This window comes from Tenrec ecaudatus, chromosome 11 (assembly GCF_050624435.1).
Source record: "Tenrec ecaudatus isolate mTenEca1 chromosome 11, mTenEca1.hap1, whole genome shotgun sequence".
Lineage (NCBI taxonomy): Eukaryota > Metazoa > Chordata > Mammalia > Afrosoricida > Tenrecidae > Tenrec > Tenrec ecaudatus.
This window is the reverse complement of record NC_134540.1, coordinates 49,462,138-49,475,286: the sequence shown is the minus strand read 5'-3', so window position 1 is coordinate 49,475,286 and position 13,149 is coordinate 49,462,138. Positions and strand designations below refer to the sequence as shown.

At 44.0% G+C, this 13,149-nt stretch overlaps 1 protein-coding gene across 1 annotated transcript; it reads right to left on the bottom strand.

Annotated features, from left to right (window-relative positions):
• Positions 1-819: 819 nt before the first annotated feature.
• Positions 820-1,708, bottom strand: LOC142461704 (GTP-binding nuclear protein Ran-like). Its single transcript, XM_075563634.1, has one exon. The coding sequence runs from the start codon at positions 1,706-1,708 to the stop codon at positions 1,058-1,060; it is 651 nt and encodes a 216-aa protein (XP_075419749.1). The 3' UTR covers positions 820-1,057.
• Positions 1,709-13,149: the final 11,441 nt, after the last annotated feature.

Below are 13,149 nucleotides of genomic sequence, written 5' to 3'. Positions count from 1 at the left end.
GGCACTGCATAATACAGGCATCGTCCTTATTACCAAACCTATCCTGCCAAATCCGCTGGCTCTTAGGGTAGGAGGAATGACCTCCCTCTGAACAATGGTGACAGGGCATGGCATTTCTTTTCTTCACTTTAAAATGATGAGAGGCTTCTCGGCAGTGTACAGTATGGAGCTTGTCTCCCAAACTTCAGACATGCATTGCACCCATGATAGATCTTGAGGCCTCTTGAGCTCCTTGAAAGAATCTACATTCCGTTGTTTATTACTTCTGACACAGCTAGTTATTTAGCTTCAATACTATACCTTAAGTAAAGAAATTTGAAGTGGACAGGGTGGAGAACCGATGGCGTGACGGTAGTACGTAGCACCGAACAGTCATTTTCACCAGAAAAGCATTCGCCTTAGCAGAGAGGCGGGGGAATAAATGGATTTATAGGATGTTAACCTAGTTTGAGAGACCCGCTATTAACAGGTGCTAGCTAGAAGGGTTTTCAAGTAGAATAGTAATTTTCCAGCTCTCAGGTGAACTGCACTGGTTTTTTTCTTTTAAAATCATCTCCCATAGTCTATCCAGCACAAATACTGTTTTGGATACTCTAAGATTAATCTGAATTTCAAAGTTATGTTTGTTTTAATTTTCTATATGTAATCCATTTGCATGGTGTGTTGTAAAGTAATATTAGGGAGTCATATATATATATTTTTAATTAGATATTTGAAATAAAACTTTATTCTAACGAAAAGGAATGGGAATGACAGTTAACAAACAAAACATCACTACTGAATATTGTGGTGTGACTGTAGCAGTCTTGTAGTTGAATTTCAAGAAAGAAAAATGCGTTTCCAAACAGCTAGATATGTGGGTTCAAAAAAAAAAAAAAAGAAAAGGTTTTTAACTGCCACACTCACTCCGAAGCCCATTCATCTCCTTCAGCATCCCAAAGATGAGCACATTCTGCTTAGCTATGTAATAAGAGTGGCAAACATGCTGCACCACTGACGTCACAGGACAGTTGCCTATAAAACTAGACTTCTGACGCTGGGCTCCAGCTTCGTTCTCTCACAGGTCATCATCTTCATCCGGGAGAGCGGTTGTCTGCGCAACCTCTAAATCATGCTCATACTGGGCTGCCAAAGCTGGGTCCATAACAACCTCTGGTGGGGCCAGAGCAGGCATGGCAACAAACTCCAAGTTAGGATCGCCAATGAGTTTTCTAGCAAGCCAAAGGAAGGGCTTTTCAAAGTTGTAGTTGCTTTTGGCAGAAATGTCATAGTACTGAAGGTTCTTCTTTCGGTGGAAGACAATGGATTTTGCCTTAACTTTCCTGTCCTTAATATCCACTTTGTTGCCACACAGCACGATGGGTATGTTTTCACATACTCGAACCAGATCCCTATGCCAGTTAGGCACATTCTTGTAAGTAACCCTTGAGGTTACGTCGAACATTATAATGGCACACTGGGCTTGAATATAATAGCCATCTCTCAGTCCTCCAAATTTTTCTTGACCAGCTGTATCCCACATGTTGAATTTGATAGGTCCTCTGTTAGTATGGAACACAAGGGGATGGACCTCAACACCTAAGGTAGTTACATACTTCTTCTCAAATTCACCAGTCAGGTGACGTTTCACAAATGTTGTTTTTCCAGTACCACCACCACCCACCAGTACGAGTTTGAACTGGACCTGGGGTTCTCCTTGGGTGGCCATCGTGATGGATCTTCCAGAAGCATCTCCGGGCCGCGTCTGACTGAGGGATGGAAAGATGGCGGAAGCCGGGAGTCATATATTTAATTTAATCCACTAGTATCTGGAAGTCTACCAGACCTCTCTCTCCTATTTTAATGGACAAGACAATGTGTATATATGTGCAGACATATGCACTGTAATGTCCTTTTCCACTTTTTCCAAACCCCATGACAGAACACTGAGAGACTTGATTTGCGCTTTCTCATACGACCAAGAGTAGATTTCTCCCACCCGCCCTGTGCTTCACCAATAAAGGGTGTACGCACTCACTCACTCGTGCTCATTTGGGACACACTGCCTGTGTACCTGGGTGTCTCCCTATTTGGGAAAAAAATTTGACCTTCTTTAAAAAGTTTTGCTTTTCTTTCTAGCCATGTAAGTCTGTTTTGTCACTACCATAGTAATACATTAGAAAACTAATACAATAGAAAAGTAATACAATTACAATAGAAGTAAAAGAGAAAACAAAAATTTTTAGAAAATTAATGTGATTGTCTCATTGTTTCTGGAATTGAATAAAAAGAAATTCAAAACTGGCTAGCTTAACTAGCTAGCTAGAAATTCAAACTAGCTAGTTTAACTGGTGATAGTTTAGAATGTGGTTTGGGTGGTTGTTTGTTTTTTTGCCAGTATAGAAAGTTATACCAAGGGTATTGATTTTTCACAAATACAGCCATCCCAAGTATAGAACAGCTCTTTAATACCCACAGCAGCATACCAAAGGTTATGGCCAGAAGCTGGAAGGCGTACTTGATTTAGTTGGAGCTGGAGGGTGAAGTTTGCTACCCCCAATGTAATTATCCCGACTGGAATGTGGCCAAGGTGCTGTGGTGAACAGCATAAACAGTGGGAGAAAAGCCGCAGATGAGGTCATTAATGCCTGCAAGTGGTGAGATCGTCTATTTTGGTCTCACTTGAAGAAAGCACCTTGAGAACCTTTGAACCCAATGTCCACTTCTGGGCAGAGCCCTGGGTCAGAGTCTAGGTCGCAGGCTCCTGATTTCCATAGGGCTGCTGAGCAGAAGGAAGCACATCAGGAAAGACCTCCCAAGGTGCACCCAAGACACCGTGTGTGCACAGAAACCCCAGCAGGGCCTTGTAGCTCTATGAAGTCACAGACCTGCCTTCCTCCTAGACCCCCGAATCAAAATCTCCGGATCGTGGCTCCGTGGAATATGTGCTGTCAGTCTCTTGCTCCACTACATGCTTACTATGAACAAAGGCTTCTGCAAGCACCCGCAGTTCTCCACAAAGGGCACGGGTTAATGGCAAGAGCCCATGCCATCCTCTCCCCTCGAAAGCACTGAACATTGTAGTCAAGCTGATTCTAACTCATAGTGACCCTATAGGGGGGGGGGTAGAACTGCCCTATGAAACTTCTAAGACTGTCATCTTTACAGAAAGAGACTGCCACAGACTGACTTTCTCCCACAGAAGGGCTGCAGGATTTGAACCAGTGACCTTTCAGTGGGTAAGTTGAGGGCTTACCCACTATGCCACCAGAAATCCTTAGTCCATTGTAAAGGACCCAAAGCTAACCTCACAGCCACAAAGTCGATGTCAACTCATTGTGATCCTGTAGATCTGCCTCTTGTGGATTTCCAAGATGGTGACGCTTTACAGGAGTAGAAAGCCCTGCCTGTCTCATCAAGTAGCTAAGAGGTTCGAACTTCTGACCAGGCAGTTAGCAGCCCAATGTGTAACAACTATGCCACCAAGGCTCCCTAGCCCATGTTAGAAGAGAGCTACGTAGGGAGCTAGTAATCAAGAGACGAGGGTGTTGATTATCAGCAAGTTAGTGTTGCTGCAAGTTAGTGTTGCTGTAGGAACCTCCGCCCCTGGTGTGATTGCTCTGCTTTGTGTCGTGCACAGATCCCGGAGTTCACCGGGGAAAGCCAACCTCCGTTGCCCACAGAGGCCACTTGCTGGATAACCTGTATCGTCTGCCCCTCCTTTCTGACTCCTCTCACAGTTTTCTGCTCTTTCTGAAACCCCATCCCAAATCGACAATTTCACCAACCTGTGTCTGGGGAACTAAGCATGAGATACTGAAGAATTTTCCATTTTTATTGAAAAACAATTAACAACCTCAAAACCCCAAATCTGTTCCCTACCCCTGGATTTAAAAAAAAAAAAAGATTCAAATTTGGGAGGTCCAGCCTAGGAAGTGACACTGCCCAGGTAGGCAGTGATGAGAGTGGAAACTAAGGTCCTGGCCGTGGGGAGGGGTCCAAGGCTGATGTTTAAGAAAGGCCAGCACGGTCTACCCAAACCCCCAAACCAAATCACGGCTCTCGAGTGGATTCTGACTCACAGTGATCCCACATAGGATTCCCAAGGCTACGGGTCTTTAGGGGAGCAGACTGCTGCATCTTTCTCTTGTTGAGCTGCCGGTGGGTTTGAACTGCTGACTGTATGTTTAGTGTAAACCATTGCTTTGCTAGAGGTCCTTAGCACGGCCCAGGGTCTACAGTAGACAGTTATTTAACTCACTCCCACTCCCATGCTGCATGTTCCAGTCCTCTGCCCGCACCATTCCTCTGCCCTCCCCCCTGGGCTTGGCCCTCTTAGGGGGCTCAGAATCGCTGGCCAATCTCGTAACCCATTGGTCGGGCTCCATAGAGTTAAGCAGACCAATCTTGAGCATAAATAAAAGAAGAAGGAAAGATAAAGTGAAGAATATAAATAATTCACTACTAGATCATTAAAGGAAGAAAGTTACATTTTACAGGCAAGATTTGTGGACTTGGAGAGAAGGCCCGTGACTCGGCGGCTACGCTGCATGTCTGTCCCTTGATGAAAAGTGATTTTTCCCCTCCCCTTACTCTTGGCCAAATAGGTGATTTTCATCCTCCGGTGGTTCTGGAAGACATAGCCTGACTCTTTGTGCACTTATACCTATTGTTTTCATGCTGCTCCAATAGCCTATATTTTTGCTAAGTGAATGAGTGGTTGCTGGGGAGGTGGGGGTGGGGGAATGCTGTCTCCTTTCTCTCCTCCTGTCAAAGCGCCAGACCTCTGACCGCAGTTCTTCCTGCTTTCTCTGAGGCTGCCAGCTCCCAGAGGAGATCCTGGGCTACAGAGGGTGGGAGGACGAGGGGAGAGAAGTCCATGCCTTTGAATTAGATGCTTAGTGACAAAAAGAGCAGGGTAAAGCTTGTTAGATGAACATGAAATGCGATCAGCCAGCCTTCTAATTGTCCCGTGGCCTGATACACGTATTCTAGCTGCATGTCTGCTCACTCAGACAAGCAAAGGCTGAATCATGCGAGAGCGACTTAGTCCCCTGTTCTTGCACAAGCCGTGCCGAGTCAACGCCAGAGAGATGGAATGTTGGGAGGAGGAGGTAGAATGGGGCAGCAAAGGACCCTCTGAGCTTTGCTCACTGGGAAGAGCAGAGTCATGGAAATAGAAATACCTGAGCAGATGCGGGTCAAAGAGGCAGGAACACGTAAACACAAAGGCAAGGGGTCCCGGGGGGGGGTACTAATTTAAGTATTAGGCCACTACTTGATTAAAAACAAAATAGAAATTGTGATCATATCAAGAAGAGTTGTACAAGCATCACCACAATGAAGTTTAGAACATTTTCTTCATTCTTGTACTCATCATTGTTAGCTCCCCTTTCCCCACCGACCGCTGCCACACCCCTGAGGAGCCATTAATCCCGTCCCTGCCTCAATAGATTTACCCAGCCTGGATCCATAGACAAAACCCAAACATTAACAGACAAAAACTAACAACAACAACGTAAAACAGAGAAACCTCAATTGAAAACTGTTAAAAACTAAAATCCAAACAAAGTGCCTTTTCATTCTAGATCTTTGGGGAAAAAAATCATCTGGTTAGACTTAAGAAAAAACAACTCCCCACCACTACCACCCCCACCACCACCCCCACAAGAACCCCAGAAAGACAAAAACTAGCCAAATGCAGAGCCATGGAGTTGATTCTGACCCTAAGGACAGAGTGGAGGTGCCCCCTGTGGATTTGGAGGCTGTGGCTCCTTACAGCACAGAAAGCCTGGCCTTCTCTGGTGGAGAGGCTGGTGGGCTCACACTGCTGACCCACAGGGAGCCCTCTCTCCGCCACCAGGACTGCTTCTGCTGAGACTCCCCAAACCACACTCACGTACCCAGCCGAGTCAAGATAGATAGTGTACCTCTGGGACAGAGGAACAGAACTGCCTCATGAGTTGTGAGGCTGTAAGTCTGTCTTTTGCAGATCAGGTGGTGGGTTCCCAGTGCAGATCTTGAATAGCATGGGGTTCCTCAGGTTGGATTAGTGGCAGACTCATTGTGCCTGGGGAGAGGGCAATATGGCTCAAACTCCCCAACCCGTCCAACGCTGGGCTTCGTGGCGTGGCATCAGGCTCCACGGGAGTGTGGCAGGGCGGTCAGTGGGCCAGTTTGCAATGTTTACCCACTGCTCTCTTCATCCCTTTGACATCGATGTGTGGCACTAAGCAAATGATTTGGGAGCGTGTCCATTGTATAAGTATAAGCAGCTCACGGATTAAAGCTCATTCTAGCAAACACAAACTCCCCCTCCTTCTTCCAGGATTTCTGTCTTTCCCTTTAGTGCTGGGTAGCTTCCTTGCACGTCCCATCTTCTCTTCTGTGTGGATGGGATTTGCCCAGCAAGCTGCTCTCCTGGATTTCTGGATCTGCTGGCTTCCTATGTTCAATTCCACCCCCCCCCCCAACCATGGGAATCACTATAGGGAGACTGGATAGAGATGGAGCAAACCATCTCTGCCCGCTCAGCCTGGGACAGCATCCTTGGCAGGGAGGGCGCCTCCTGTGTGGCGTTGCCCTTGCTCAGCAATCTTCTCTGGTTCTAGCTGCCCACAAGTGACCTTGGTCCTGAACTCCAGCAGCTCCACCTCCTACTATTGTCTCCCCAGCCTAGGCAAGGTGTCAGCTCCCTGCTCTGGCCCATTTCAGGATCACTTCACTTCCATGTCATAGGCAGGCTCCCTGCTCCTCCATCTCTTGAGAAACCAATTCTCTGTACTGCATTTCCTCCCTGAAAAATACTTGGAGTGGTTTCTGTTTTCCTGGTTGGATGTTCCCCATGCAGCAGCGATGGAATGGTGTCCTTCCAGCGAGGCTTTTTGCCTTCTCTCCGGACATTCTGGCTTCTTGCACTGCTAACCCCTCTGCTAGCTCCAGTTGGTGTAAAAGGAGCCCAACATTATAATCTCACTGCTGTGACCCGTTTGTCCCTCCGTGTGTCCCTCTGACCCCGCCTCTTCTCCTGGCCTCTGGCTTTCCAAGCACTAATTTACTTTCCTCTGCTCCATTTGCCATCTGAGCATCCTCTCCCAAAGTATGTGCTCCCTGGAAGTCCTCATTTCCTTGCTTTCTCTCTACTTTAGGCCAGCAGTCCTCATGACCTTATCCCCATGCTCCTCCGCTCGACCCCGTGCCTGCGTTATCCTTCGGGCTACACCAACACTCCTGATCACCCTTCCGCTACAGGCCACACTCGGCTACTCGAGGCTCTGGCCATGCTGGCCCTGCACTTTCTTGCTCATGGATGGCTTTTATGGGAATTCTGGCTCCTTCCTTTCTTTGCCTATAGAAGCATGTCTGGTTCTGTAACTGAAACACTGGCACGAAGAGCAGCCATAAGACCTTGGCCCTCTTTCAGGTATTCGAAGGTTAAGCTCTTCCACATATCTGGCGGCACACTTGGTACTCCCAACCTGGGTGACTCAAATCCCCCTTCAAGTCTTCCGTTATAGATTGCTCTGCCATATAAGCCTTCCCTGGTCACTCCACCTTCCCTCGATTTTTCAGAGAAACCCACAGGAAGAAGAGCACAGGGCTCAAATGACACCGTCATGTACAAAACACGTCAAGAAGAAAATGCCGTGCAGCAAACCCAAACCCACCGCCACGGAGTCAACTCTGACCCAGAGAGACCCTCCACGTCTGACCTCTTTACCGGAGCAGTAAGCCTCGCCTTTCTCCCGAGGACCTGCTGGTGGCCTCGAACGACTGACCTTTCGATTCGCAGACAGCACATAACCCACAACAGCACTCCTCGGCCTTGGGCCTTGAAAGAGGCAGAAAAGAGCAACTTGATTTCCCGAGGGCTGGGGTGGGCTGTGGCCTGACCTCGCCCCCTCATGTCAATGAGGGGACAGTGGAGGACAGCCTTGTTGGTTGGCACAGTCTTGACCACAGAGTTGGCTGCATCGGCCACTCTGAAACTTGGAGAAGCACCATCCCTACTCCTGATGTCTCCGCTGAGCTGGGAGCTGCACTTCTAACAAAGAGAAAGCTTTGGAACTGTCTCTGACACTGATGTCCAAAAAGACTCATAAAGCCCCAATCACAGGTGACCCCTCTTTGGATTCCGGGAGCAGTGTATCTAGGTATTGAAGCACATATGGGCATATTCTTAAAATTAACAGCCATGCAAATTCCCAGCAAGCCTCTGTACCTGGGGCCTGGGAGAGTCTGAGGCTTTACCCAAGGCCAGGTGAGTCATTGGGTTCAGGTTCTGATGGTCTCAGGCCTTTGCAGGGGCGATGGACTGGGGACTATTTTGTGGCTGGGTGCACATGGTTATGAACAGATGGATCTTTTTGGAACCTGCCTGCAAGGCCCCTGGCTTGCCGGTGCTCTCTGTAATCATCAGATGTGGAGCGTTCTGGGCAGGAGAATTGTAGATTAGGTGACTCCAAGCGAGCTGACAAAGGAAAAGAAATACGCTTATTTTAAACAGGCATCAGCTTTGACGGCAAGTAATTAAGACACACTTTAGCCTTACGGACAAATGCAGGTTCTAGTTAATACAAGGGCAGGATTGGAAAAATAAATCACTTGCACACCTATAATCACTAAAGTACAGTCCGTTTGGTAACAAACCACCGATTACACCTGCTCAACTGACTGAGATCAGCGTCATTTCCCCCTATTTGTACCCAGTGCAGTCCCCTTTAAGAAAGTAGTGCTTGGGTGCGAGTCACTAGCAGTTCTTGTGACAGTCCTTCCAACGTATAGTCTTTTAGCTATTTCAATGGCATCACTCTCGGTTGTACCTTCCGCTTGTTTCTTTCCTTATTACTCTGTAATGGGTAGTGGCATGTGGAGAGAGTCTTTAAATGGAACTTTCTGGGGTCCTAGGAACTTGATTCTGTCAAGGAAGGCAAAGGAGGTGTGGTAGACGTTATAGAAGCTGCTTTCTGTACACTCATTTGATGCACTGTATGTTGGGTTGAGGTGACCCTATGCAGTCAATGATTTTTCTCATCTACATATGCAAAGAATAATGTGTCTATCTGGTGGTGTAAAAAACAAATCATATATCACCTTAAGACTTATACATACACACATAGTTTCTACATAGTTCATTGACCTGATTACATTCTTAGAGTAGTGTAACAATTCTCACTCTCCTTTTCCAATCATCCCCATTCATGCATGTAAACTCAGTACCCAAGCAAAACTCCCTCTTCCCCAATCCCTTCTGCTCTTGCAGCCACTAATAGTGTTTTTTGGTTTGTGTATATTTGCCTATTTCATATATGTGAGGTCAGACTTTGTTCAACATGATGTTTTCAAGGTTCCTTTATGTTGTGAGATGTCTCGTGGCATCTGTATTTTAAATATCACATAATATTGCATCCTGACTTCATACTTATTTTGTAGATTACATTTAAGGTATTTTTGAAGAAAGCATGCTAGATATTCATTGTGTCAGATGAACAGGTATTTATTGTGCCAAATCTTTACTGGTGCTGAGAATTCAGTAGTGAGCAATATAATCAGCATTCCCCTCCTGGGATGCCATGGAAAAAAACAATAGATAAATGGGCAAACCAGTAGCAAATCTAACAAAAGAAAAGAAGGAGAAGATGCAGTTAACACAAATTGAAAAATTAATTGGATGACATCACAATGAGCCAATGGAGATGGAAGCAGTAATAGAATTACTATGAAGAAATGTGCTCCAGTGAATTTGAAAACATAGAAGAAGTGGACAAATTTCTAGAAACACACAACTGACAGAAACTCACATGGTTTGAGACATAAAATGTGAATAGACAGATAATAAAAGGTGAAAATGAGCAAAAATCCCGTCAACATAAAAAAATGGGTGCCTGGCTTCACTTGTGAATTTAACACCAGGATGCCTAAAATTAGGCAAAGACAGCACTAAAATAGAAGAGTACAGAGCGATATTCCTCATGAACATAGATGCAAAAATCCTTAACAACAATCGTAGTCAATAGAATTCAACAATAACGATAAAAAACCATGACCATATAGGATTCATATGATCATAGTGATTGACTCAGAAAGGGTAGATAACAAAATTCAATACACATTTCTGATCAACCCACTTAACAGAATAGGAATAGAAAGGAAATCTGTCAGCATGATTAAGGGTGCTTATATACTACCAATTGCCAAATTAATCTGAATTAAGAGAAACAGAAAGCATACCATTTACAATCAGGAACCAGGTAAGAATGTTCTTTGTCAACTATCACTGTTAAATTATGTAAGGAAGTTTTAGAGCTATAAGGGAAATAAGGGAAATTACAAGAACCCCAATTAGCTAAGAAGAAGTAATATTCTATTTGCAGATGATATTCTATATATAGAAAATGGCAAAGAATCAACAAGAATAGTATTAAAACTCATTGAAAAATTCAGCAAAGTAGAAGGCTACAAGATTAGTAAACAAAAATGAGTCAGATTCCTTTACATTAATAAAGAGAATGATGAAAATGGTCTCATTTTCAATAGCCATCCCAAAGATTAAATACTTAGGGATACACATTCAGAGAGTCAAAAGATCGGTTGAAAGAAAACTACAAAGCACTACTAAAATCAAAAGAAATCTACATGAATGGAAGAATGTGCCTTGCTCTCGGACAGGAGAGCTTCGTATTGCAAAAATGGCAACATCAACCAAAGCTCTGTGCAAATAGAATGCAATCCCAATCCGCATTCTAACGTCACATCTTTAAGGAGATGGAACTGCTGATGACCAACTTTATATGGAAATTAAAGCAAGTGCAGATAACCAAAGCACTACTAACGAACCAAGCAGGGCCTCTCCCTCCTGATCTCAACACTCAACTCCTCTGTCTCAGTAGTTAGTGCAGCTTGGCACTGGGACAGTGACAGATGTGTAAACAAGTGGAGCAGAACTGGGAACCCACAAGTAAGTTCATCCACTTAGGGACATCTATTCTTGGACAAAGGTCTGGAAGGCAGTAATGGGGAAGAGTTAGTTTGTTTAACAAATGGGACTTGCAAAATTGGGAATTCATAGCAGAAGAATAAAACACAACCTATCCCAAACCATATCCAAAGCAGAACTCAAGATAGATCAATGACCTAAACATAAAACCTAGAATGATAAAGATCAGCAGAGAAGAAATATGGACAAACTGAAGGTCCCTAAAGAATGGCATATCTATATATCAAGTATACTGAATGCATACAAACAGCAGAGGCAAACTCAATATCCAGGGCCTCCTAGAGATTAGACCAAAATATTTCATCAATATATACATCAATATTTCACCAAAAGAATGAAAATAGAGCTCACAGACTGAGGAAGATTTTTAGGCTGTGTCATATCAGATAAGGAACTAATCTAAAAAATTTATAGACAATTTTGACACACCACAATAAAAAAAGAAAAGACCACAATTTAAAAATGGGCAGATGTGAACAGCCACTTCACCAAAGAAGGTGAAATGTTTTTGAAGATTTGTTTTCATTTTTTAACATTGCATTGTATTCACTTGTGTGTATGTAACAACGCTTATTTGCCCATTCGATCACTGATGAGCGGTAAGGTGGTTTCCATCTTTTTGCTTCTGTGCTTAGTGCTGGGATGAACAGGGATATGTCCGGTCGGTTATCTCTCCAGGATATAACCAAGAGGGATTCTTGGGTCACGTGATATTTCTAGGCCATGCGTTTAGTGGTGCTGTCCTGCCCGTTTCCACAGTGGTGCTCCATCCGACTGTCTGTGAGCAGTGGATGAGGGCTGCATCCACCCTAACCAGGATGTGCTATTGATTTATATTTTTACTTTGCCACTCGATGAGTTGAGATGGTATTTCGTTGCTGTTTAAAAGTTTTAAGCAGTTTTTTTACATATTGACATGTAATTCACAAATCATACAATAATTTAAACCCACCGAGAAGAGCTGTGAACTCATCACTAAAATCAATTTTACAATGTTTTCTTCTTTCTTGTATTCCCCATTTCCATCCTCACAACCTCAAGGAACGTTTAACCCAGTTACTGTCTCTATAGATTTATCTCTCCTTAATTTTGTACAAGGAAAAACACATAACACACAAAAAGCAAGACAAACAAGCAAGAAAACCAAAACCCCAATAACAGTAACAACATAGTACTTAGTAACACCTCGGTTGAAAAGTATGCATCTAACTTTCTGAGGAGTTGCAAACGGTTTCCCAGAAGCAGTGTTATGTTAACGTTTCTGCACAACACCAATGGAAAGTGATTCTGATCTCTGCACACTTTTGTCAAGACTTATTTTTGTCTGTATCCTTTATTAGTAATTATGATAGTTCCCCCCCCCACATCATACAATTTAATCATACAGCTATATTAAGAATATTTGTGCATCATCACCACAATAAATTTCAGAATTTATAAAATATGTAATGTTAGCTTCCCACTTCTCTCTGTCCTTCTCTGCCATGGCCCTATTCAGTTACTCTCTCTATAGATCTAACTATCCTGAATTTCTTATACAGAGCATCATTCTAAACAAAACACAATCATACAGAATTATACAAAGCAAAACAAATCCTCCAAACAAAAAGCTAACAGTGACTAGACAAAATACAGAAGAACCTCAAAGAGGAAGCAGAAAATATTAAAGCCTGGAACAATTTTAAAATGGGTCAAAAGGGCCGTTATAGTTTCACCTAACTATAGCTGCTATTAATTGAGTTACAATGTTCTCTGTCTAATTGCCGGGCAATTCATATCCCTCGACTATGACCAGACGGTATTTACGGAAGGCGATCCATCCACATGGGGACCCTTGGGATGGATTTGGGCGTCCACTGTCATCATTGCTCTCTGCAAACTAGCTGTCCACAATTTAAACTTTGATACCATTCTCTCCTTCGGATTTTGGTTTTATTGTTTATCATCCTTGGACCTTGCAGGCTGGTGTTGTTGTTTTTCCATGTGGACTTAGTTGATACCGCTCTTAGATGGCTGCGCATTTTAAGACAAGCCTTTAAGACCCCAGATGTTATTTTTCTGATATCCAGGAACCATCTAGTTTCTTCAGCTTGCTTTGCTATAGCACCGATATCTTTTTATTTTTTCAAATCATTTTACTGGGGGCTCTTACAGTTCTTAGCACAATTCATACA